At 36.9% G+C, this 26,964-nt stretch overlaps 2 protein-coding genes across 2 annotated transcripts; one reads left to right on the plus strand and one right to left on the minus strand.

Moving 5' to 3' along the window:
* The first annotated feature begins 17,280 nt into the window (after positions 1-17,280).
* On the plus strand, positions 17,281-18,213 carry LOC126017782 (olfactory receptor 4C16-like). The gene has a single exon (XM_049779835.1). It carries the CDS (start codon positions 17,281-17,283, stop codon positions 18,211-18,213), a length of 933 nt encoding a protein of 310 aa, XP_049635792.1.
* A 6,062-nt stretch (positions 18,214-24,275) lies between these two features.
* Positions 24,276-25,211, minus strand: LOC126017759 (olfactory receptor 4S2-like). The gene has a single exon (XM_049779813.1). The coding sequence runs from the start codon at positions 25,209-25,211 to the stop codon at positions 24,276-24,278; it is 936 nt and encodes a 311-aa protein (XP_049635770.1).
* Positions 25,212-26,964: the final 1,753 nt, after the last annotated feature.

The following is a 26,964-nucleotide window of genomic DNA, read 5'->3' on the forward strand; positions in this document are numbered from 1 at the left end:
AGATGCCAGGATTGAACCTAGGTCTATCCTGGATCAGCCACATGCAAGGCAAATGCCCTACCACTGTGCTATCACTCTGGCCCCTTGATATCCTTTCTTAACAGTATTGCAAAACATGATGCCTAAGAAAAAAATCAGAGAGAGGGAGAGTGGGAATGGGAGGGAAACTGGGAAAATGGTGACAGGAAATAAACAGTGGTGATGGGATGGGTGTTTAACATTGTACGAGTGAAACTCAACCATAAACAACTTTTTAACTTTATCTCAAGGTGATTCAAGAAAAAAAATTTTTTAAGTTTAAAATGTGATTTTCTACATGCTAAATATATACACATATATTTACATATAATTAAAAAATAAAAATTAATAAAAATAAAAAATAAAAATAAAGAAATGCTCATAGATTACTCCTAAAAAGAGACACAATTTTGAATATGAAGTTGTGTAATTTTCATGCTCTGATGGCATGGCAGAGACACCTGTGATTTCCTTGTAAAGAAAGAATTTGCATGAATGCATGAATAGGGATAAAGGTAACTGACCTCCTTTGTCCTTTAACAGGAAGGACACTAGAGACAAGGAGGCTGATGTAATTTCTTTAGAGAATATTTTACCATGTTGCGGGATCTGGGGGCCTGTTAGTATGAGTCATTTTCAATAGTCTAGTAGTAGGATTTCTCTCTAAAAAGCTATGCCAAGAAGTTTGAAGTTATCACTGGGGAATTATATAAAGTGTTAGTTTGGAAGTGGTTTTGGCACCAAACATTCTGAATAATAAGGGATTTCATCATCCTTAGAGACCAAGAGACCATGTTGGAAGAAGTATTGACCACAGTCAATACCTCAGAGAATGAACCATTTTCTTTTCTGTTTTATGAAACAGAGATTAAGGCCGGTGTTTCGGGTCATGTTCTAAAGAGCAAATTTTTATTTTTGTCTCTATCTAGCTCATAACTGAGAAATCACACCCCATATAAATATTGAGAATATTCATATTAAGATCTATGCCTTAATCAACAAATAGTATTGACTTAAAAAATGAGAGTAGTTTTTGATTCACTGTAAGATTGAAAAATAAAAGTAGAGAAATACACATGAGGAAATTTTCTCACACACATGCATAGCTGTTTCTAATATTGATATTTCCTACCAAAGTAATATAGTTTTGAAAATTGATCAATGTAAATCAGCATTATCAATGACTCCAAGTTCAAAGTTTACTTGAAGCTTTTCTGTTGGTGTTGTGCATCATATAAGTTTAGGCAGTATAATAATGTATGAATTCTTCATTCAGAGAGAATTTCTTTTAAAGAAAAAATACACAGCCTCATAAATAAACAATCCTGAGGAAATTTACAGACACACCACTGACCTTAAAGTAAAAATGGAATGGTTGACTTTAAAGCAAGATAAACTCCTCAAACATCCAAACTTTTACAAAAAGGTAGGTAAAAAATCCCACGACAATAATCTCTCTCAACGTCAGTGGACTAAATGTATTAATAGAGATACAAACTGGCAATATGTTCAGAAAATTGAATCCTACTTTATGCTGCCTGAATAAAACACCTTTGATTAGTCAGAGAAAAGAGAGTCTTAGAGTCAAAGATCAGAAGAAAAATCCCTCAAGCAAAGAACACACTCAAAAAGACTAGAATGGCCTAATAACATAAGATGAGATAGACTTTAGGCTTAAAAGGTTATAGCAGACAGACAGGTCATTTCTTAATAATCAAGCCATATGTACATCAGTAAGAAATAACACTCCTAATAAAATATTTACTAAATGACAGACGGACAAAATACTTAACACATATACAAATAGACATGGAGAAAGATCAATAAAAACAAATTGTAGTGGGGGACATCAAAATCTCATTGTTACATCTTTGATATATCAACCAGGCTAAAACTCAACTATATTGGCTTTGAAGACTGTAAAGGAACAGAGTAGCTACATATACGGCATTTATATCTAAAATATGAATAAACTTTCTTCTTTAGTGTACATAGAACATTATCCAAGATAAACCATACTCTAGCCCATAAAATATGCCTCCCCAAAATAAAAAATAGATATTGTATCAGCTATCTTCTTAGAGCATGATGCTCTGAAAATATAAGTGAAATACATAGAGAATCAGATATATAACTTGAAACCTGAAAACTAAACAGTTCATAAATGAACATCCAGTGGATTATAGAGAATATCAAAAGAGTCCTAGGAATATCTGAGAATTAAGAAACAAATTATCAGACTTCGTGGAACAGAGCAAAAGAAGTATTAAGAGGAAAAATGAATAGCTTTGCAAGCTTTCATTCATCAATCAGGAAGTGTCCATATGCATATCTTAATTGTACAGCTTAAAAAATTGAGAATACTGGGGCCTGCCTTATGCACTCTAACCTAGGATGGACCGTGGTTGGATCCCCTGGTGCACCATATGGTCTCCCAAGCCAGGAGTGATTTTAGAGCTCATAGCCAAGAATAACCCCTCAGCATGTCACTGGGTGTGGCTGAAAAATCAAAAAATCAAATGGAAAATAACAACAATATGAACAAAAAGTAGGGAGTTAGAGGGATTAATATATATATTAGAGCATAAATATATACTTTTAGGTGCAGTGATGTTACTTAGGCAAGTATACACCTAATTCATTTTTTCATCTTTTATTCACAATGTTATTCTATTGTTGGCTACTGAATTGTAGGAACATCTAATGTTTTGTGTTCTTTTTGAAAGTGCAAATTTGCAACTTCATCATTTTATTTCATGGATTTTATTAACTTTGTGTTCATTATTTTACTTCATTCAATATAGTCCCATTTTAGGTTTTCACTCTTGAGGATTATGTTTTTGGTGTCATGTCCAAAACAAAAAATAATGGCCATATCCATGTCAAGAAACTTTATTTTGATATTGATTTTATCAGGATTAATCTTCAAATCATTGTACAGTTAGGTGATTTTCATGTGTAGTTGAATAGAGTGAACTGTTTTCATTTTTCAGCATCGTTATATCAACACACCCGGCTGTGCTCAGGGGTTACTCCTGACTCCATGCTCAGAAATCACTCCTGGCAAGCTTGGGAACCATATGGGACGCTGGGATTCGAACCACCGACCTTCTGCATGAAAGGCAAACACCTTACCTCTGTGCTATCTCTCTGGCCCCTTGAGTATATTTTTAGGTGTCTATGTTTTCCCATTTAAAATAACCACTGCAATGAAGTATAGGACAGGGAATGCCAGAGTTTCTATCCCATCACAAAGAAAATACTTAACGTAATGAAAGAAGGGAAATAACTTTAAAAAATTGCAATTTGAGCACACATATTAAGGAAAGTAAAAGCAAGGAAAGTATTTTTGTATTTTCAGTAAGTTGTCATATATTAAATAATATATATATACATATATATATGCAATTCCTATAACTGTTGAGAAGCATCACAGAGCATTTAAGAAGTTCTGCTGTCTGGGATTTCTATTGTCTCCACAGAGTCTGTAATCCCATCCGTACCACAGTCTTTTTTGTGAGATCACCAGGCAAAACTATGCTGCATAGCTCACACCCCCAACAGCCTAGATGAATGAATGAGCACCACATTCAACTGCAATGCTGGCTTGTGCAATATGATCACTCAAAAAACCCATGAGTACTATAGGCAAAATATATGAGCACCACAGTTAGAAAGCACCAGTGATAACTCTGCAGACTGTGTGTGCATATAAAAAGACCAGAGCTCCCTGGCAAGCAGCTCAAACAGATGTGTGAACCCCACACCACACATGTGGCTGTAACACACAGGTTAAAGCCACAGCAATGGTAATTAAAAAAAGGAGGGGAATGGAGAAAAAATTACAGAAGCACAAAAGTACATATTGCCATTTTCACAAGACATATGACTTAGAGGACTCAGATTCATTAAAATGGACAGAGTCAATGATTTTACTCCTAAATAGAAGCTTAAACTTTAACACACAGAAAAGCTGAGAAATAATGAAAGTTTCCCCAGATTGTCAAAAGGAAAATGGGTAGAGAAACTCTTTTTTTTAGGTAGAGACTGGGTGGTCAATGAGAAAAATGTGTAAATCAAACTCACAACAATGCAGTTAGCTAACGCAGTGCTATGCCAAGTTTACCCAGAGAGAAGAATTTAGTTACTCTTCTTCAAAATGTAATGGTTTGGTGAGCTAATGAACATAAATGACTTGGTGGTGGTAATAAGAATAGTATAGTATATTGGGGCCGGGCGGTGGCGCTAAAAGGTAAGGTGCCTGCCTTGCCTGCACTAGCCTTGGACGGACCGCGGTTCGATCCCCCGGTATCCCATATGGTCCCCCAAGCCAGGAGCAACTTCTGAGCACATAGCCAGGAGTAACCCCTGAGCGTTACCGGGTGTGGCCCAAAAACCCAAAAAAAAAAAAAAAAAAAAAAAAAGAAAGAATAGTATAGTATATCAATCCATGATGTTATATACCTAATACAAATATTTTCAGTATTTCACAATGAAGCTAAAATTCTTTGATATCACAATAACTGAGCTCATCCCTGGTAAGAGAAGCATTGCTTATAGAATAAATGCTTCAGGTTGAAAAAAATTCATTTATTAGGTCATAATTATCTTGGTGTTCAGAGGCTACACCTGGCAAAATACTTGGGGTTCATGCCTGGCTATGCTCAGGAAACCACATGATTCTGGACTCCAACTTGGAGTATAGGTTCCAACACTGGTGCAATCTTACCTCAGTTCTATAAAGTTTCTGAGTTCCAAAGGAAGGAAAAGACTAAATCTGATGTCCTTTGAGAATTGAAAAAGAAAACAAACAATATCTTCAGGATTACAAACAGCATTTTAATAACACAGAAGGAAAAAATAGCATAAATTGAAATGTATCTATCTGTATGCATCAGCATTTTCTTCCAATAAAAACAGCCATTGAAGAGATTATTTAAGAGACAATGTTCGTCTCTACCCTCTTCTGTTATTGTGCAAGTGAATGAAAAAACTTCCAGCCTTCAGCACAGTAGCTAAGTGTGGAAGTGGTATCACTGCAGTAGGTGACACTTTCTAGTGACAAAACTCATCAGTTTCCAGGGCTTCAGGAGCTGGAAAAGGCATTGCTACAGAACATCTATTAGTCATAGTCCTAGTGCCCTCCCAATGTCTACCCTGCATCTATCCTCTGCCTTCCTGAAAGTCCCAAGACAATTTTGCAACAGTGCAGAGAGACATGGACACAGCTATGGACTACCCAGGCACAGTGCACTCTTGTCCTTGGATAGGTGGGGCCTCTGCTTACCTCTCCTCCTCATCCAATATCTTGAGATTCTGTTGCCACTTCCCAATGGCCTCCACAGGCTCAAGAGTGTACTTCTCAGCAGCTCTTTGGAGCTGAATGATCTCATTTAGAATTTGGTTCTCCTGGGTTCAGAAGAGAGGAAATGAGATAAAGTGAATGTGTGTGTGTGTGTGTGTGTGTTTCTGTCTGTCATCTGTCTATGTGAGAGATGCTATAGGAATCTCCTGAGAAGAGGAACTAGACAGAACCTGGGGAGCTGCATACAAAGAACCCTTCATCTAACAAACTCCATCTATGCTTCAGTTCTTTGAGGAGAAACTAATTTCTCATCCTGGAGCCTGATTCCTCCTGGTCTCCCTGCTCTGACAGAATCCACATAAGCTTACCAATATCCATTTGGCTCATTGAGGTGGTTCCCCTGGAAGAGAGAGAAAGGGCATGAAAAAAAGGCCAAAGTCTGAGCAGCAAGCTAGCCCCTCTATCTTCATGCTGCACAAGGGGCCAGATGAAGACAAGATGAATGGAAACAGGTGCTTTGGAGGCAAGGCTTTGTCCAGAAATTTCTAGAGATCTTTGTGCCAGAAATGGAGAATGGGGCCAAATCAGAGACTTCAAGCACCCAATTCTTTGGGATCAACTGGTAGACTGAGATTTCATGAATGGTGACCCTGAGTTCACAGATACAGATGTCCTTCCCTGCCTTCCTTCTCCCACAGACCAGACAGGCTTAGTGGCCACCAGAGAAACTCAAGCCACCCTGATTGGAGTTCCCCACATGGGAAAGCCATGTGGAGAGTCTACCTTCTCTAAGACCTGCAAGAGTTCCCGGTCACATAGCAAGCTATAGCTTTCTGACTGGAGGTGAGCAGTTACTGAGAGTTGAAGGCTCTGGGCAGGAATCTGTGTCCCCCAAATCTCCATACTAATCTCCCAGTCCAGGCCCACTCACATGCAGATAATCCTTCATGGTAATATTCATCATCATCATTGTGTCAAGAAAGGGGAGAAAGAAAGAAACCACATCCTGTGAAAATTGGGGCTGTGCTAGCTGGAAATTTCTTTCTGTAGCCTGAGAAATGTTTTCAAAGCACCCTTCTTCTGCATTGTCCTGGCCAACTCAATCATTCTTTGGAGTGTCCAACCCTCAGGAATTACCTCTCATTTCTTGTTCCCTTTATAAACTGCACATTCTTTGGATCTAATCCTGTCTCTCTCCTCCTATCCCATCCTGCGACACCCCTGAGGCCTCCTTTTTGGTTTACATCAGGCAGACTTAGGTGTTATGTCAACAGGATGCAGCCACCCTCCCATTAGTTTCAGGCTGGGGAAGAGGGGGCTACACACCTTTTTGTTCCACTTGTAGTGGGATCTCTTGGATTTTGATAGCAAGGCAGCAATAGTAGAGAGGCTCTTTTGCAGGCAGAGTTTTCATTAAATCCAAACATTCTTCACCCGATGTGTCCCCAATTCCTTCTCTTTCCCATGGAGGCCTACAACCTTCTGAACTTCACAGGCACCAAAATCTCTTGGCAGAATGGCCTCACCACCAATCTCAACAACAAACAAGAAGGAAATAGAAAGGCCTCACCTGCTTGTGCCAGAACCTAGTCCAACCCTCAGGAACCCCACTGTCACCTGAGGAGCTGACATTTTCAGTGAAGTTTTCTGTTCTAATAAAGATCATTGTCAGGGAGAAGACATTCCATACTATAATGATGCCCTTGTGCCTGGGGCATCCTCCCTTCCAGCTTTCTTGCCTCCACTCTATCTTAAGGACCAGCCTCTTGTTTGTATAGAGATCTTTAAAACATAGGTTCTTAAATTTGTCAAAGTTCTTCCTGTGGAGAGAAAAGATGAAAAAATAGTTGAGATTTCTGTGGTGCAAAACCCTCTGAACAAAAGCCAGTTTCAGCTGCTAGAGGAGGGTTTGCTTTGGGACGATAGCTCTGTGATCCCTGAGATCAAAAGGGGCTGTCTGTGGACCCTAAGATCTTTTTTTCCTTTGAATTGAATAACTGCTTTAAGCACTGGTGAATCAGTCCACTAGTGTTTTCAAGCTGTGAAGTCAGTGTTGAACATTGTCTATCACATCCCAGGTTGTGACATGAAGAGAAAATAGCCTCCAGTCACAACCCTTAGTCCAGGGTCTGCTGTTTGTGGGGGACAGAGGAGGCTGGTTCCAGCTGACTGAGAGGCCAATCAGAAGAAATAGCCAACAGCCCTCAGAAACTATTGACCCACCCTGAGAGGTTGTCCTACAATTTTGGAGCCTAATTATGGAGGTGCTCTCCTGAGCATCAAGGATGGTGTGCATTGATAAATAATTGTGCAGCTTCTTGTATTCCTAGGGAAGAAGTGAAGAAGCTGTGAGCTGGGAACCAGCTCCTTTCAAGTGTCCTTCACCTCAAGGACTCCACCCTTCTATGGTGGTGCAGGAAACAATAAAGGTCCATTTTTACTGATTTAGCTTCTAGAAGGCAGCCCATAATTTCCAGAGGCAGGAGACCCCAGCCTTCTGTCACCTCTGCTAGCTCCCTTCAGAAGCATGTGGGTTGGGGGAAGGTTACCATATGCTTAATCTCCCTGATCCTTATATCCACTTTGAAGAACTGAGACTAAACTGGCTCAAGGCTCTTAGCTGAGAAGCTGGGGATTGGATACACACTGTTAACCCAGGCCCCCTACCATCAAATCACATCAACATCTCTCTGATGGGCTCTGGGGACTCTGGGAGAGCTGTGGGGTAGCATGGATGGTATGTGGGTGGTGGAATGCATAAGAACCTGGAGGGCAAGAAGGCTAAGGGTGATAGTCAGGCCCATTGAAGGGAGGCCTATGCAGCATTGGCCCTAACCCTATGCTTACTGTGTCCATCCAGGTTATCTGCTTGGCCAGCAGCTTGGGAGCAATTTTCAGGATGATCAATGTATAGTTTGGACGTCTGTACCTGGCCATATTCTGGGCACAGCAAAGCTCTGTAGCTGCAGCCTCCTTCATTTCTCCTTCTGGATCTCCAGGTGCTGTTTCTTCCATAGCGGGCCATGCTGCAGGTCTCCCACACTCAGAAGCTGACTCTCCCATGGAACATGATCCCAAAAGATCTTCCTGGAGTACTGAGACTTTGGATGACTCATCAATACACACTGCCAAAAGAGCAAAAGGACACAAGCAAGAACCCCAGACAGGGTTCATCATGTAGTTGGAATGGAAAAGGGCCCCAGGAGGACAGAAACCCCAATATTGCCTCCTCCCTGCTCTTGGGCCAGAGCCAGCTTTCCACAGTCTGGCTTCATCCAAGTAGATCACAAGAGTCAATTTGGTGCCACTTCTATTGGCTTGCACACAGGCCTTATGCAGAGCCAGTGTGCTTGCCAGAGACTCTCAGGATACTGAAGATAATGCTCAACCCAGGAGCCCATGAACGGATTGAGGGAACTGGGGAGAAGCAAAGAGAAAGGAGCCTCAGATGTCTGAAATTTCTTCATCCAAGGCAAGGACAAGCACCGCACCCGACCCAGGCCACTCACCTATGAAGAAGGCCAATGAGAATCTCCTGGAAGATGGTGAAGGTGAGCTTTGAGTAGAGCACTGACAAGTACATAAATAGGATCCACCTTGGGATAGCTGGTGGCAGCAGAGTGGCCAGAGACTGCACAGTCTGGGCCTTGAAGGTAAGCATGGCACATAGGCTTCTACTACACACATGCCTGCCTTGAGCTCATTCTGGGTGTGAAGTAGGGACACACCATCAGACAAAGCTCCCAGAGAATTAGAGTGTCTGCCTATCTGTTAGGCAGGGGTGAGACCTAAGAACTGTCCAGCCACAGGTCTAAGACATTCCCTCCACATCTCCTCCAACTAGCTCTGCAAGTCTCCTGATTATGGGGACCACCCAACATTCAGAAGGCTCCCATATCATGACTTATTTGACAGCACTCTCCATCTCTCTCATTATTGTGCATGGTTTGGGACTGGAGGCATTCCACCTGTAATGGCCTCATCCTCCTCACAGTTACCCCAGACTAGTGAACATGGGTTTGAGCCAGCCTACTGCTTGCAGCCCCTGTGGCCTGGTGGGTCTTTAGGTAACAGGTTAAGGCAAAGAAATGATCCACAGCAGTTAGATGAAGTTTCAGGATAAATTCAGCTTTATTAAAATCTAACTGCCATGTGCATACTCCTCACATGGCCTCTAAGCTAACCAGCCTCTCTGCACCCCACCTGTGTCTCTGATCTCCTTCCTTCCTGTGTCTCCCTGGCTGAGTCTAACTCTCACCTCTTCCCTTAGGGCTTAGGCCACTCTTAATTACCAACCACAGACCCCTCCCAGCTGTGGGAGAGTCTGACAATCCAGGTAAGATTAGCATTTGGCTTTGAGGAGGGGTAACAGAAACAATACCAGTAGAAAATAGGAAAGTGACTGATGAAGACAAAGAGTAATGAATAAAGAGAATGAATATTCAACTTTTTCATGTCGTTTTAGCACTAGATGAACATTTACCTTGCTTCCAGGGGTGTGTTTGGGATTGTGGTTTATTTCCTTGCTTGTCCTTTATAGCCCCAGAGGAGCATTTGGATGTGAGTTTGGGCCTTTCCTGCCAGGCACTGACCATGGCTAAGGAGATCACCTTCTCCTCACTTGCCTTATGCTGACATGGAACTGGATTGGTGGTGTGGCATCCAACCTGATTCTCTGAAAAGTGATATCCTTCCACGAATGTCTCATTCATTGGATCGATTGAGGTCTGTAAAATATGACAGTCACCCAAACAGGAATCTTAGTATGTGCCACACATGAGCACAGCTCTTTAAATGACATTCTGAGTTTAGACAATGCACATCTCAGAGCTATAACCCCAGACAGCATATCTTAGGGCTCAGGGTGCCACATGGGTATATAATCTTCAACCCCAACATCACCACTGCCCATTTCTGCCACCTGGGACCTGGGATTCAATCGTAACAGACACGCCTGACTCTCTTTGATTGACTTTCTGCATTGGGCAAACCCTTCTACAATTCCTCCTTCATCTCAGCAAGTCTATCTCTTACTCCTGGTGTCTCACTTCCTTTCTTTAACCTAGACTCATACACATCCAACCACCCCTCCCGATATATGCTCCATCCTATGAGAGACTCTGTAGGTAGATAACATCATGAATAGGACCTGGTCACTACTACTTTGCCATGGGATTCCCACATTTACCTTTGGACAGTTTTTGTCAATTGGCCCATGATGTTAGCCTTGGTACCTGGTCAATCATCTATTTGGGCAGCAAGGTCTCACTGTAGGTCTTTGAACTCTGTAGAGAATTAACAAACAATATTTCCTAATACTTATAAATTTGTTTTTATTTAACAATATTAAGATGATAGTTTTTGTTTTACCAGTGTTATAATGTCTTTACTTCCCTAAAATTCTTTGAAATATCACCAATTTATCCCATTCCACCTGTATTCAACATCACCTGTTTGTCATACTATACTTATATTCGTATAGGATTTTATTTTAAAGAAAACACATATAATGAGATAAGAAGGTAAATATCTTTGATTAGTTTCCTATGTTGAATTCTATATATTTAAATTTTTTCTTTCCTTTTATTTTCTTTGGTTTTTGGGTCACCTGGCAGTGCTTAGGGGTTACTCCTCGGTCTATGCTCAGAAATTGCTCCTGGCAGATTTAGGGAACCACATGGAATGCTGGGATTCAAACCACCATCCTTCTGCATGCAAAGCAAATGCCTTACCTCCAGGCCATCTCTCTGGCCCCCTATTTAAGAAATTTCTTATGGAATCTATACTATAAATTTTTTTTAAAAGTCTAGGCCCACTTAGTGCTGGAGAGTAGCACAGCAATGGGGTGTTTGCCTTACACGCAACAGTCCCACGACAGATGGTGGTTTGAATCCCAACATCCCATATGGTCCCTATGCCTGCTAAGAGTGACTTCTGAGTGTAGAGCAAGGAGTAACCCCGAGTGTGTCTGAGTGTGACACAAAAACAAACAAAAAAGTCTAGGCCTACTAATACTTAGGTACACAAAATACATCTATTTTTAGATCTCTTACCAGAGCGAAATAACTTTGAGGATTGAAGAAATCAAAAACTGAACCAGGAGCTTTACATGCAGGAGACTTAGGTTTGATCCCTGGATGGTCCTCAAACAACATTCAAAATCATCCAGAGAACCATGCTTGAAGACATCCCCATGCTCCTCCAGGTATGGTCTCAAAACAAAACAAAATAAAGCAATAAGATCTATTCCAAATTATTTTCTAAGGGATAAATAACTTCATGATACCATTATATAATAAGATATTGCATTACAATGCCTTCTCTAACTCAGGCTAATCACCTTTAATTAATGTGTGCAGTAATATGTGGAAATATTTCAATAAATATACTTTTCAAGAATAGATACCTACAATTTTTGAGTTAAATATTTTATAATATTTATTAAATAAAGAGGTCTTTCTTTTTTTTTTTTTTTTTTTTTTTTGGTTTTTGGGTCACACCCGGCAGTGCTCAGGGGTTACTCCTGGCTCCATGCTCAGAAATTGCTCCTGGCAGGCACGGGGGACCATATGGGACGCCGGGATTTGAACCGATGACCTTCTGCATGAAAGGCAAACGCCTTACCTCCATGCTATCTCTCCGCAAGGAGGTCTTTCTAATTTCAAAACTCTCACAAAGTTTATTTATTTATTATTTTGGGCCACATCCGGTGGTTCTCAGGAGTTACCCTGTACTCTGCTTTCAGAAATTGCTCTATGCAGGCTCCAGGAACCATATGGGATGTTAGGGATTGAACCTGGGTCTTTCCAGGGATTGCTGTGTGCACTAAATTATTACTATGCTATTACTAAGTTTATTTTAGTGTTCAAAATTATGACATATGACACAGATATGTGACCCTACATCTCAGAAACAATATTTTAAGTTAATATGAACAAGATATTTTATATTAAATATAAATTTTGTAAATTACAAACAAATTTTCTTAAAGCATCACAGAAAAATACATTTACTTATTTAATCTCATGTTGAGGTTATTAATTTTGCTTACACATATTCTGAACTTACCTTTTTTGGACACAATAAGACTATATTTCCTGCATCCCTTTTGAAATTTATTTCAATTAGGACTTGTAATCCCTGATTTTTTGGAAACTGATACACATCAGGCCTACTTATATACTATCTTCTTTTGTATTTTGCTTGTTTTAGGCCCACACCTGGAGATACTCACGGTTACTCCCCTCTCTGCACTCAGGAATTACTCCTGAGTAATGCACCGAAGTAAATACCAGTTTTCCTTAGATGATCTTACACAGTAGCATTATTAAAATTATAATTCATAGTAATTATTTCCAAATCTAGTTTATATCCAAATTAGAATAAAGTAACATGAACAATGAAATAGCTTAAAACTTCATTCGACTTAAATACCAACCTGTTCTCAGTGCCTGACAATTAATTTTAATTTTCTCAAATTATACCGTGACGCTATAAACAAAGAACCTAGTATATAACAGAATTCAAAATCTTTGGTGAAATAAATTTGTTTCCAAAATGTATGACTCCTTAAGTCTTTTATCTATATGAGTTATCAAAACATATGGAAAGGAATTTTTCAAAACACTATGAAATATCTATTAGTATAAGTTACAGTTCTCAGAAAATTTGTGTTAAATCAATGTTTTATATTTCCCCCCCTGAGGGAAACTTCTGGTTTTAAGACAACATACCGTCTTTCCAAAATTGTGGCAAATAAATTACAATAAACTAGAAAAGTTTGTTTCCTAGCACATAAAAAAGTATATACAGGCACTGAATGTGGTTCAAGTTGTTTCTTAGTGATTATTTATTTATACAAAATACTGTTTATTCTTCTCACTATTGTCTATCCCCTGCTCAATCTTATTTATTTATTCACTTCTCTTGCTTTCTTATGTATCTTATCAACTTGAAGCTTTTATTGCCTCCAAAACTCTATTTCCATTTGATGAGTTGGAGGAGGATTATCTTACTATCTATGGGACATAGAACATAGATACATATTCATTGTATCATAATATCAAGGATGTTTGTGATTAGGAGAAAAAAAAGAACTTTAGGGAATAGCACTCTCCGGGATACTAGTATCTTACATCATAATACCTTAAAAAATTCCCTACGGAAATAGGAAGACAGTTTTTCCTCATTATTGTATGGGAAGGTTGCTTTTAAAGGACCTCAAAAGATTTAACACTGACTTAGAGTGCTCTAATAGGTAAGTGGCAGACTATATCTTTTGCACAGAAAGGTATTATTACAGAATAATATGACATAATCAAAAATAGATTTTTATACATGTTGAGAAAGTTTTGACTCCTTTAAGAAAGGAAGAAAATAAAACGATTAATTTAAAAATTATTATAATATGCTATGTTGATATAAACTAATATAATTATTGCAATAAAAATACTCTTTGTGTATCACAAATAATCTGAGATTTATTTTATCATTTGCATATGACTTTATATCTTCAATAACAAATTATTTAAACAAATAAGAATATTCACTGTATTCTCTTGTGGATATCGCTTTGAGTTTATTAATTTAATTTTTATTATGGCATAATATTTTGAGGCCTATACCCTATGATGTTCAGGGGTTATTCCTGGTATTATACACAGAACTTATTCCTGGCAGTATTTGGGCACCATATGGAATGCTGAGGATCAAATAAAGATCGGTTGCATATAAGCAAGTGTCTTACCCAATGTATTATCATTTCTTACATTATATAAAATCTTTGACAAAATTGAATTATAGGTAAATTTAGACTATTTTTCATTATTTTTCTTTTTGATGAAATCTTGCACAAAATTCTACCAAATGAAATTATATCTTTTTGTCATAGCCATCTCTATATTTCAAAACTGGTTACCATGTAATGTTACACTGTAAGTATCCAGGATGCACTTTGCTAAATTTACATATAACTGGAATAGAATAAAAAGTATTCATAGTTAGGAGTGAGAAACGATTAGAGAAAATTCATAATTACTTACCTTGTCATCTAGTTTGTTGACTAAAACAAAATATTTAAATAATATTTTCTTCTGCATTTCTGTAGATTCAACAATGACCTTCTGAGCTAGTTCTTTTATGATAAATTAGGTCTCCATAATTTGAATGTCACCACTAATGTTTAAAAAATGTAAGCATTTCTTAATTTTTTTTTTTTAGACTTTTTGGACCACACCCGGTGAAGCTCAGGGGTTACTCCTGGCTATTCTCTCAGAAATTGCTCCTGACTTGGGAGATCATATGGGACCCTGAGGGATTGAACCATGGTCTGTCCTAGGTTAGTGCTGGCAAGGCAGACTCCTTACGGCTTGTGCCTTCGCTCTGGCCTCACATTTTTTGAATATTAACTATAAGTGAAATTATATCAAAAGTGAATGAGTTTTGCTTGATTTGTATGTGAGCATTATGATACTAAAAAATAGAAAGCTAAAGTAGTTTTTCTAAATAAGCTAAAGTAGAAAAGATAAAAGTTTAGCCTTAAAAATTACAGAAATACCACAAATTTAAAATTATGATTTCCTAATTTGTCTGCTTTGTAACACACCTGAGCAATTCTGTAAGTATACATATCAACTAAAGCAATCAAGCGGTCCCTTGAACTCACACATTTACTTTAAACTTTAAAGTTTAAAGTATTTTACTGTGAGAGTAGGATGCATTTATATGTTCTAAGGTTAACTACAATTTCTTATTTTTTTTGAGGGGGCATACCAGGCAGTGCTCAGGAGTTCCTCCTGGTTCTGCTCTCAGAAATTGCCCCTGGCAGGCTGGGGGGATATGGGATATTAAATTAGAACCACCATCCTTCCTGGATCGGTTGCGTGCAAGGCAAATGCCCTACTGCTGTGCTATCTCTCCAGCCCCAAGTTTTACTACACTTTCTTGAGATGGCAAATATGGAAAAGTTCACAAGTGTTTTTCTTCTAAAGTACCAAAACAAGGGCTTGAGCAATCGCACAGTGTTAGAGCGTTTGGCTTTCACTTGGCTGAACCAGGATGGACCGAGTTTCAATCCTCAGTTGTTCCATGTGATCCCCTGAGACAGGAATGATTTCTGAGCACAGAGCCAAAAGTAAACTTTGTGCGTCAGTTGGTGTGACCCACAAACAAACAAAAAAAAGGAGTATTAAAAACCAAAACAATTTAAGACCTTATGTAAAGTGTTAAAACATAGATTATTCTTAGAAATTAGAGGAAAAGGCTTGTAAAATGAGAACTTTGAAGTAATTTTTGATGAATGGCAGCATTTACATCTTCAAATATCACCTTTATTGTATTCTAGAACCCATTGGAGTTTGCATTCATGTAATATGACATCATTAAAATATAAATTATAGTTTTACATATCTGAGGTTATATTTAAAATATAAAATCGTTTTCCCTAGCAAGTTCTAAAGTCTAAGGCATTGGGAACACTAAAACTAAGTAATGTATACTATACATGTGAAAAAAATATTTTTTTATTTTAAATTTTAAACAATAAACTCAGGAAGACAACCAGTTAATTTCCACAAAGAATGACATATTAGTGTAGAACTACAATCATTAGAGACTCCACCAAGATAGATTTTGAGAGTAATTGAATCAGGGAGATATATTTAAGAAATCTAAGAGCACTTTAGAAAAGTAATAAATATTATTTTTGTAATGAATTATTTATTAAACTATACATCAAATATTCTATTAAAAAGCATCCTCTTTTTTCTGAATCTCTGCTTTATCATAAAGTAGAAGCATATCTAAATAATGAGGTTCCACTAAGGACTGGAATTGTTTTAAATTGTTATGCAAAAATTAGGTAACTACTCCCCAAATGACCTTTCAGATACAAGCATATTGAAATGAGTAAATTAAACCCTTAAATTATGAATGCATGAACTATTTAATAACATTGCTCTATTTTTATCTAACTGTAAATACAATAACTTATGTGCTTTAAGAAAGTATTCAGAAATAAAAAGAGTAAAACTGAGCATATTTCAGAAACACTATCAGAGCACCTTCACATATGTTCATTGGTGTATAATAAAAACGAAATATATTAAAAACATTTCAAATTAGTAACATTTTGGGGAGAAGCAATAATTCAGTAGGTGGGATGCTTGACTCCTGAGTTACATCCCCAGAACTTTATATGGTCACCTAAGTTCATTGAGAATTACCCCTAAATGCAGAGCCAGGAAAAAATCTCTGAGCACAGATGGATATGCTACCCTTTACCAAAAAAAAAAAAAAAAAGTCAAACAAAAGGCATATTACCATATATTATGTCAAGGGAAATATGTTTCCTAACTTGAAAGTATTGGGACTAGGTTTCTGTAAAGTGAGTCACCTTATATAGTCACAAAAATATACTTTTTAATAAGTATATATGGTGCATATACAATTTTAGTGATTAAGAGCAAATGTATGTTAGTATTTATTTAATTGTAAAAGTAATCAAAATCTTGTCAAAATATCCAAAATTTAAAGAGTATGTAAGAAAGTATGACATTCACAACTTGATATGGAACTCAAAGAGTTATACTTGGGAGATAGTTCTGGGACCCAGTCAGTTTCTAGGCATCAGATGGCCATCTGAAAATTGACAGGTGTTGTTTAAGAGGGCAGCAAGTTCTATGGGTATGAAGTGACCTCCATGTACAACTTGTGGCCGGTGCTGCCATTGCATCAACACCATGAACTAATTGGTTGAGAATAAAGAGAATGACTCCTGTGCTCCTAAATGTTGCTTGGGAATTTACACATAAAAGAAAAAAAAAACAGCTAAAATACACCTAATGAATAATTGTGATTTTTCTCAATACAGCTTATAAAACCACATCTGCTACCTTAAAATAATTTCTCTATTTTTTAGATGATCTGCTTTATACACTTATCTTCTTATTCATGAAATCATGAAGTTGAGGAATAATGTGACTGAATTTATTCTTCTTGGTTTGACCCAGGACCCTGTTAAAAAGAAAATAGTATTTGTCACTTTTTTATTTTTCTATTTGGGAACTTTGCTGGGAAACTTTTTGATTATTGCCACCATCAAGACCAGCAGAGCACTTGGGAGTCCCATGTACTTCTTTCTCTTCTATTTATCCTTGTCGGACACCTGCTTCTCTACTTGCATAGCCCCCAGAATGATCGTGGATGCACTTTTGAAGAATGCCACTATCTCTTTCAATGAGTGTATCCTTCAAGTCTTTTCCTTTCATTTCTTTGGCTGCCTGGAAATCTTCATCCTGATCATCATGGCTCTTGACCGCTATGTGGCCATCTGTAAACCCCTGCATTACATGACCATCATGAATCGCAGAGTTTGTAACACACTGGTGGCTGTGGCCTGGGTGGGGTCCTGTGTGCATTCTCTAGCTCAGATTTTTCTAGCCTTGAGTTTGCCTTTCTGTGGCCCTAATGTGATTGATCATTATGTATGTGACTTGCAACCTTTGCTGAATCTCGCCTGTGCAGACACCTACATGGTTAATGTACTCTTGGTATCCAATAGTGGAGCTATCTGTACAGTGAGTTTTGTCATGCTGATGTTCTCATATGTTGTCATTTTACATTCCCTGAGAAATCACAGTGCTGAAGGAAGGAAAAAGGCCCTATCCACCTGCATCTCCCATATCATTGTGGTTGTTTTATTCTTTGGGCCATGCATATTTATATACACACGCCCTGCAACCACCTACTCTATGGACAAGATGATAGCTGTTTTCTATACACTTGGAACCCCTTTGCTCAATCCTCTGATTTATACACTGAGGAATGCTGAAGTGAAGAACGCCATGAAAAAGCTATGGAGCAAAACGTTGGTCTCAGATGACAAAAGATAAATCCCAGAAGAATTCCCATTTGAATTTTATAGGAAATATGCTTTTCTGGTTACAAAGTTAAGTAGAATGCTTTCGAAGAATGAAATTTTGTTTCTATAGAAAATGGACAGTGTAAACACATAAGTGGTGAGTTAAGTTTTGAATTGAAAGAATTGAAAAAAGGTTGAAATAAAAGAAGTCACTTAATATTTATTTATATTTGTCATATGATAAATGGAATAATAATTATGGATTTTACTCGAGCTTGTTATGCTGGTTAAATGCAACCTTATAGTTAAACTATTTAGCATTTGGTAACAGATATTCTAGGATCAATAATATCTGTCTCAGAGACTATGAGATGATATTAAAATGATCTCTTCCTTGGATGGTTAATTCTGGGAAAATAGTTTTACAACCATCTTCATTTGAAGAGAAATATCTTGTATGATTTAGGAATCCCTTGGGGAATGGTGAGTAAAGGACTATATTTGAAAATAGGTGGTGCATTCAAGGAGTCAGGAAAGCAAATAATTGTTGGGTCTCAATATTTACTCATGAGTGTGTGTGTATGTGTGTGTGTGTGTATGTGTGTGTGTGTGTGTGTGTGTGTCAGCATGGGTGTTACTTGGTTGCCCATACTGGTTCAAACCATATACGTGATGCGTCCTGAGATTGGACATAAGTATAATATTATTGCTGTTGTTATAGTGAATATATGAGATAAACCCAGACACACAGGCCAGAGTTATAGTACCACGGGTATGCCATTTCTCTTGCATATGGCCAACTTGTGTTCAATCCCTGGCATCCTATATTGTCCTCTGAGTCTTTCAGGTGGTATTTCTGAGCACAAAGCCAGAAGTAACTCCAGAGCACCAAGTATAGCCAGTATAGAAAAATAAACCCAGACACAAATATGAACTGGATTTAAATTTCTCAGATAGTTATTAACAAACGTCTAACTCAGTCCTGGAAGCTTGCAAAGCTCTTTGCCTTCTTAAGCAGAAGGCAGAAAGGGATTAGGGAGCTGAGTGTCCTTCATATTTTCTAAAGTTTCCAAATGTCCTCACCATATTTATACTTTCTTCTGTCCACCTTAAAAATATTAAAGTTTCATGAAGTGATCTTAAGGTTTCCTGTGTTCTTATCACTTACAAAGATATTTGAAATAAGTGGTGTTGTGTAACATAAATATGTGTTTTGAATTGCTATATATATATATATATATATATATACACACACACATGTTTTAAAATCTTTGTGGTAGTGAGAAACAAACTTCAAACATGTATTTATTTGTCCATATAGGCTTATATCTATACGTTTTGTAATGAATGCATAAACAAGAAAAATTCCTTTAAAAATTCTGCTATAAGTTAACTGTGGGAAGCCATAAGTCAACTGTGGGAGAAATTAATATGCTAAATCAGGATTTATTGTGTAGGCTTTGAATGATGAACCAGCATTGGTACATGGCAAGAATTTTTATGTACCTGATATGTATAATTTTGACTATTTCTTGTAGCTAATATTCTAATAAAAATCACATTAAAGTCTAGATTTTTATTAAGATAAATGTTCTAATTCTGTGGAGATAAGAATATTCCTCAAAATCATCATATGTCCTTGTGAGAATATAGGAATAAATGAATGCATGTTAAGTATATTAAATCATTTTATTTTCATCATAAAAGAAAATAAAACTTTCTTGAATGGGTTTAGGAGATAAATTGACTTCGGTTCACCTATCAGTGAAGTGAAAAATTATATTATGTACTTTGACTTAGTAGTTAGTATATGATTTTCTGTAGATGTTAGTTGTCAAAATATCCTTAAAATAAAAAAAAATAGTTTTTTATTGTCATGTTAAGCTTAATCATAAAATGAGTACCTTGAACTCCCCTTATCTCATAAATGGTAAATAAATTATAGACTTTTCCTTTTTTTGTTTTTAGTCCACAATAAGTGGTGCCCACGAGTTATAACTGGCTCTGCTCTCAGGATTATTCCTGTTGGGCTGGGGCAGTGCTTCTCAATTATTTTCTTATTTTGTTTTGTTTTGTTTTTTTTTGGGGGGCCACACCTGTTTGATGCTCAGGGGTTAAGCTCTCAGAAATGGCCCCTGGCTTGGGGGGGACCATATGGGACGCTGGGGGAATCGAACCGCAAACCGCAGTCCTTCCTTGGCTAGCGCTTGCAAGGCAGACACCTTACCTCTAGCACCACCTGGCTGGCCCCTCTTAATTATTTTCTGTCATGCCCCCCTAGAAAGAAGTAAACATTTTTCGAGGTCCCTGCTCGACTGTAAATAGACATACAAAGACATAAACACGGAGCTTAGCTTGTTATGACAGTGTTTGCTGAGGTCAAATGCGCTCCCCTTTACGGAGCCTCACGCCCCCCCCCTTGGGGGCTCACCCCACTATTTGAGAACCACTGGGTTAGGGGCACCATATGAAATGACAGGGATTAGATATGGTCAGGCTGTATGCAAGAAAAATACCCTCCCTTCTGTCCTATCATTCCAGCCCTCCATTAGCATTTTTAAATTAAAAAAATAGTAGCTATATAGTCCTTAAAATATACTAGATATTCATATCTATATGTAAATGTTTTATATATTTTTCACTTGTTTCTCTCTCTCTTGGACTATATCAGGCAGGGCTGAGGGTTTACTGCTGGCTCTGCACTCAGGGTTCACTAGTGGAAATGTACTTGGGATCATATGGGTGATGGGATAATATCTAGGTTAATCATATGCAAGGCAAGTGTAAAAGTGAAACCCTCAGTTACTTCATCTAACAATCCTTTGTGGTACAAACTATTACCACTGTTATTTAGGTGCTAGTAAAACTAAGAGAGAAGATAACTTCTATAATGTTATGGAATATTTTGGAACACTCAGACACTCAAACACATCTTAATAGAAGCTCATATGCATATAGAATTATGGCATCTTTCATTTTACACCAGAAGAGTAATAGGCATATGTATGTAAAATAAAAGATTAAGGTTCCCAAACTTACAGACATGGAAATCAGAACTATTACAGTTTTAATGATGAGTGCCCATGTATTTGGGAACCAAAATGAATGTCTCTGAACACTTTAATTGAAGGTGAATCTGAGAAACGTTTGTTAATTTATAGCCATATAGTTATAAACTAACAGATGGAAGTTTGAACACTTATTTCTATATATTCTACTTCTTATGCTTAAAAAATAATGAATATTGGTTTTTAACATTTTTTAAAATTTAGACCTTACTAACATCCCTTGCAGGTAAAAATGCAACTATAAAAGGAAAGGGATTGTAGAAAAGATATTGAATGAATAAAATTCATTACTATCGTTTTTGAAATTTAGTTCCAGTTTATGTATTTTGTTTTGGTTAACAGAACAACTAGGTGTATTTATTAAGTCTCTTTAGATTATGTTGACTTGCAGATATCTTTTGTAAGAACGTCGAATATCATCTATTCTTTCTATTTCAAAATTTGAAACTCATAAGAGGCATCATGTAAGAATTATCAAACCATATTAAAATACAATGTTTTGTAAAGTTTTTTAACCCTAGTTGCTAGATTCTAAAAGACAAATTAGTACCCAAAATATAATCTTTAATATAATTCCAACCAATCAATGTTGGAAACAAGCAAATAGAAGTTCATAGAACATCTCAGTTAGAGGTTTTCATAGCCAAAACCAAAACCATGGAGTGTGTGATCCCAGGCTAATAGTTACAACTTTAAGCTGTTATGTAATGTTACCTTTTGGTCTTTATTATTATTATTATCGACTTTGTGTGTTAATATAGAAAATTATTAAAGCACCAGTATATATAATATTTTATAGAATTTTCACATGTATGTAGGAGCTTCTGCTTGTTCACACACATACATAATAACCATAAACATGAGAGGGTTTACATTATAACTTGAAAAACAGATAAAAATAAAATAGCAATTTTTTCTCAATTTATGTGTTATTTTGCTATAGGAAATGAGAAAGATGCCCTTCAATGATGAATGGTTAAAGAAACTGTGGTACATATACACAATGAAATATTATGTAGCCGTCAGGAGAGATAAAGTCATAAAATTTTCCTATACATGGATGTACATGGAATCTATCATGCTGAGTGAAATAAGTCAGAGGGAGAGAGAGAGACACACACAGAGTAGTCTCACTCATCTATGGGTTTTAAGTAAAATAAAAGACATGTTTACAATAATTCCCAGAGATGAAAGAGAGGAGAGCTGAAGGTCCAATTTACTACACGAAGCTCACCAGAAAGAGTGATGAGTGCAGTTGGATAAATGACTACACTGAGAACTATAACAATGTGAATAAATGAGAGATGTAGTGCAGGTGGGGATGGGGTGGGGAGAAGGGAGATTTGGGACATTGGTGATGGGAATGTTGCATTGGTGAAGGGGAGTGTTCTTTACATGACTGTAACTCAACCATAATCCTATTTGTAACCAATGTGTTTAAATAAAGATATTAAAAATGAGAAAGTCTAGGACTTGAGAGATCATGAAGTAAATAAGGTGCTTTCCATACATGCATCTAACTCTGGTCTAATTCTTTGTCCCATGTATGATCCCCTCAACTCAACCAAGAGTAATCCCTGAGATTAGAGGCAGTTGTAAATGCAGAGCATTGTCAAGTGTAGTTCTCATGAGGAAAATATAATATTGCCCATGTTTCAAAAAAAACTAACACTAGAGAGACAGACTGGTTAATGGGGCAGTTGAGTGCGGACATCATGTAACCCTGGAATATACTTTATGGGTGTCTTTGAGATAGTTATAGTTTTACTTTGTAACCTTGATTATCAGATGATGTATTCCAAATGTGCTCATGTCCTTTAGATGGTTCAGACCCTGGGTTGCAAAGTCACAAGCTTAGGCTTTCTGCACCTATCCTGCACTAATTGCCTAAAAGTTACCATTCTTCATTGAATATTTTATAAACAGAACTCTCACCATTCCTGAACTTTGAAGCAGAAAATCTGCTGTGTCCTTGGCATAATATACCCGAGTTTTCCTATCTTCTACTGTGTGTCATTAGTTTCTTTGTTGGTTTGTAGTGGAAATTTCTACAACAGTCCAAAACCAGAACAACAGCAATAACAAATTTTAAAGGCTTGAGAGATCATTCAGAGAACAAGGAATTCTTTCCATAAATGCAGGAGGTCTAAGTTGGTCCCCAGATGTCCCTCTTCTTGAGCATTTCCAAGAGTGTTCTCCTCCATCCCCCTAACTTACAGGCTTAAAATAGCCCCTGAGACTGTGGTACGTAGTTCCAAATCTAAAACGTATAATTAAATTAAAAATGATGAAGAAGAAAATTATATAATCTTAACAAGTATCATTCCTTCCACATGAAAAAACAAAAATCTAAAAGGAGTCTTACACTATTAAACCAACATTATGGTGTCAGGTTAAGACATAAGAGATATTAGAGATAAATTTTCAAAGATTCTTAAAGCTTAAATAAAGAAAATCGGCTTTCCAGGAAGAAAAAGCAGGTTCCTAAGAAAAAGTGAGAATCTATTTTTGACTTTTAAGAATTTTTTTCAACTTTTATTAAATGTACATATCTCCCCTCCCATTCCTAACTTATCATTTTTATTTTTCTATATTTTTTATATTTTATATATTATATATTTTTTATGTTTTTATATCAAAATGACAAACTCAAATTGTTTTTTCTAATTTTTATTTTGCTCAAGGTACAGACACAATTCATTTTTTCCACTGGAACTATTGCAGCAAAGACTGGAAAAGAGCTTTAAATACCTCAAAATACATTTTACTCTTAAATTAATATGCGGAAACACAATGTAAAGGAGAAAAGAGAATAATGCTGAACATTTAAATTTAATAAGTATACTGCATCTGGATATCCAGAGAGTAAGACTGTAAATAATTTGAGAAAAATAGATTCATTTCTAGCAAGGTAGTATTTTCCTTCTCTCTTTTTTAAACTTCCTAAGAAGTATTAACATTTTCATTTATCTTATTGTACAGTTTATTAAATATAAGATTATTCTGCTTAAATTATTCATTCCAATTATTTAACACCAACCTCCCAGGATATCTTCTTGGTCAAGATTTTCTTCACTGCATTTTTTACTTCTGTATTTCTCAGTGTATAAATGAGAGGATTTAAAATAGGTGTGACGATGGTGTAAAATACAGCCACCATCTTATCCGCTGCGAAGGTGGTATCAGGACGCATATACATGAAGGTACAGGGACCAAAAAAGATGATGACCACAGCAATGTGGGCTCCACAAGTGGAGAGAGCTTTGCGTCTACCTTCTGCAGACTGCTTTCTCAGGGAGACAAGGATGACTGTGTAGGAGATGAGCAAGATTACAAAGCTACCCAGAGCAATAGTGCCACTGTTGGCAGTTTCAACAACACCTGCCACAAATGTGTCTTTGCAGGCAAGTTTCAATAAAGGATGAACATCACAAAAGTAGTGATCAATCTCATTAGTTCCACAGAAATGCAATTGTATGACCAGACTCAATTGTATCAATGTGTGTATAAACCCCCCTATCCAGGTTCCCAGGATCAGTTTACAGCATCTCTCCTGGTACATGATGGTCATGTAGTGCAGAGGCTTACAGATGGCCACATAACGATCATAGGCCATGACAATCAGGAGGAAGACCTCAGTGCAACCAAAGAAATGTACAGCAAAAAGCTGTGCCATGCACTCTGGATAGGAAATGGTCTTGGTCTCAGCTACCAGGTCTACAATCAACTTAGGAGCTGTTGCAGAAGAGAGACAAATGTCCACTATTGACAAAAAGCTGAGAAAGAAATACATAGGAGACTTATAAAGGTTTCCCAAATAAACTGTCAATATGATTAGGAGGTTTCCCAGAAGAGTGAGTGTATAGAGCAGGGAAAAGAACAGAAAGCATACTTCTTCTACCTCTCTATTCTGAGACAGACCCAAGAAAATAAATATGGTTATATTGATTCCTCTTCCCATGGAATTATTCTAGGAGACCAACTTTCATAAGGAATAAAATCTGAAAAAGAAACATAATAAAAACAAATAATATTTATTTACAACAAAAATAAAGCATGACCATGGCAGTTGACATAATAACCAGAGGTTTAATTTGCCACAAAATTCATATATAATAAAACTGAGATTAAGCTACAGGTAAAGGAGTATGTTGCCTATATCTCATGAAGCATTGTTTCCATTTAGCTGAAAATAAAAATGATCCAGAATTTTGGTAATCTTTTTATCACCTACTTATTTCTAAGCACTGTCATTGCCATGGTTCAAGAAAAGCAAAATAACATAAAGCCTGCTGCCTGGCCCCCAGCATGGATCACTCACAGATCTCAATGAGTGATCATTTCTCTGATTGTAGGATGGTATATCTCATGCTTAGCTCAGTGATAGTTGCAAAACTTTATTTGGCTTAATACAAATCTTCCTTCTGGTTTGCTAAAAATGTATATATTTGAGAATTTACCTCCAGATGAAAGAACTAGTAAGGCAAATGTGGCCTTGATTAAATATCCCTTTACCTTGAAAATCAGCATCAAGAGAAACATAAATATAACTTTGTAATCCTCATAATCTTTAAAATGAAGATCTAGAAATTTAAGTAGTCTTAGATGAAAGAAATTCTTACTTTGGACATATCTAAAAGACTCCATGTGACTTGCTAAACTTTTCCCTCTGATATAACATCCAAGGTTTGGCCTGGAAATAGCAATAAATTATTAAGAAAGCTTCATCAGGCAAAGATTTACCTCTCTTTCAATTAAGTTCACCTTTTTGGTTAAACCTTGCCCTTTTTGTTTTACTGTTTTTTAGTCAGACTTAAGATATTATCTAGGACCGGAGAGATAGCACAATAGTAGGGTGTTTGCCTTGAACATGGCCAGGATGGACTTTGGTTCAATCGCTGGCATCCCATATGGTTCCCTGAGGCAGGAGTGATTTCTGAGGGCAAAACCAGGAGTAACCCCTGAGAGTCACAATGTATGGCTCAAAAAGAAAAAAAAAAAACCAGAAACAAACAAACAGAAAAAAACATGTTAATTATGGAATCCCTAAAAGCAAAACAACTTCTTTTATTTATCATTCTCCAAATCCTTCACCCAATTTTCTGAGGGAAATCTGAGAATTCTCTGAAATGTTGCAACCAAGGACCAAGATGGCCTTGACAAAATTCTTAGTTTTTCCATGCATTATATATCAGTACATAAGGCATGCAACATAACTTTTGAAAAAATGTTTGTGCTTGAAATATAACAAAATTTGCATATGTGAAAAAGTGTGTCTGGTTTTGACACATAAATGAAAATGATGCTCACTTTTTCTATTATAAATATTGCCCTGGCTATTCAGATAGTCTTTTAGGTGATGTCTGCAGGATATTCTTCTCTTCCTGTGAAATAAAAACTTCATGTACATAATTTTTTCCCTATTTTTATTTGTTTTATGGCCATACTCCGTTGTACTCATGGGTTACTCGACTCTATACTCAAGCCACTCCTGATGAGTGTCTTGCTATGAGAGCTTGCTATGGGATGCCAGAGATTGAGCCCAGGTAAGCTTCATGAAAGGTATATAGACCCTATGCACTATGTTATCCCTTCGACCCCTTGTTTCCCTATTTGAAATCAACCATTTATAGTCAAAAGACTTTTTAAATATAAAAGAACATATAATTCTGTGGTAACATCAAATAAATCATTTAACTTTCTATTATACTCGG

This window comes from Suncus etruscus, chromosome 9 (assembly GCF_024139225.1).
Source record: "Suncus etruscus isolate mSunEtr1 chromosome 9, mSunEtr1.pri.cur, whole genome shotgun sequence".
NCBI classification, from domain to species: domain Eukaryota; kingdom Metazoa; phylum Chordata; class Mammalia; order Eulipotyphla; family Soricidae; genus Suncus; species Suncus etruscus.

Coding starts and splice junctions, on each gene's coding strand:
- LOC126017782 (XM_049779835.1), top strand. CDS start 17,281: ATGAAGTTGAGGAATAATGTGACTGAATTTATTCTTCTTGGTTTGACC.
- LOC126017759 (XM_049779813.1), bottom strand. CDS start 25,211: ATGGGAAGAGGAATCAATATAACCATATTTATTTTCTTGGGTCTGTCT.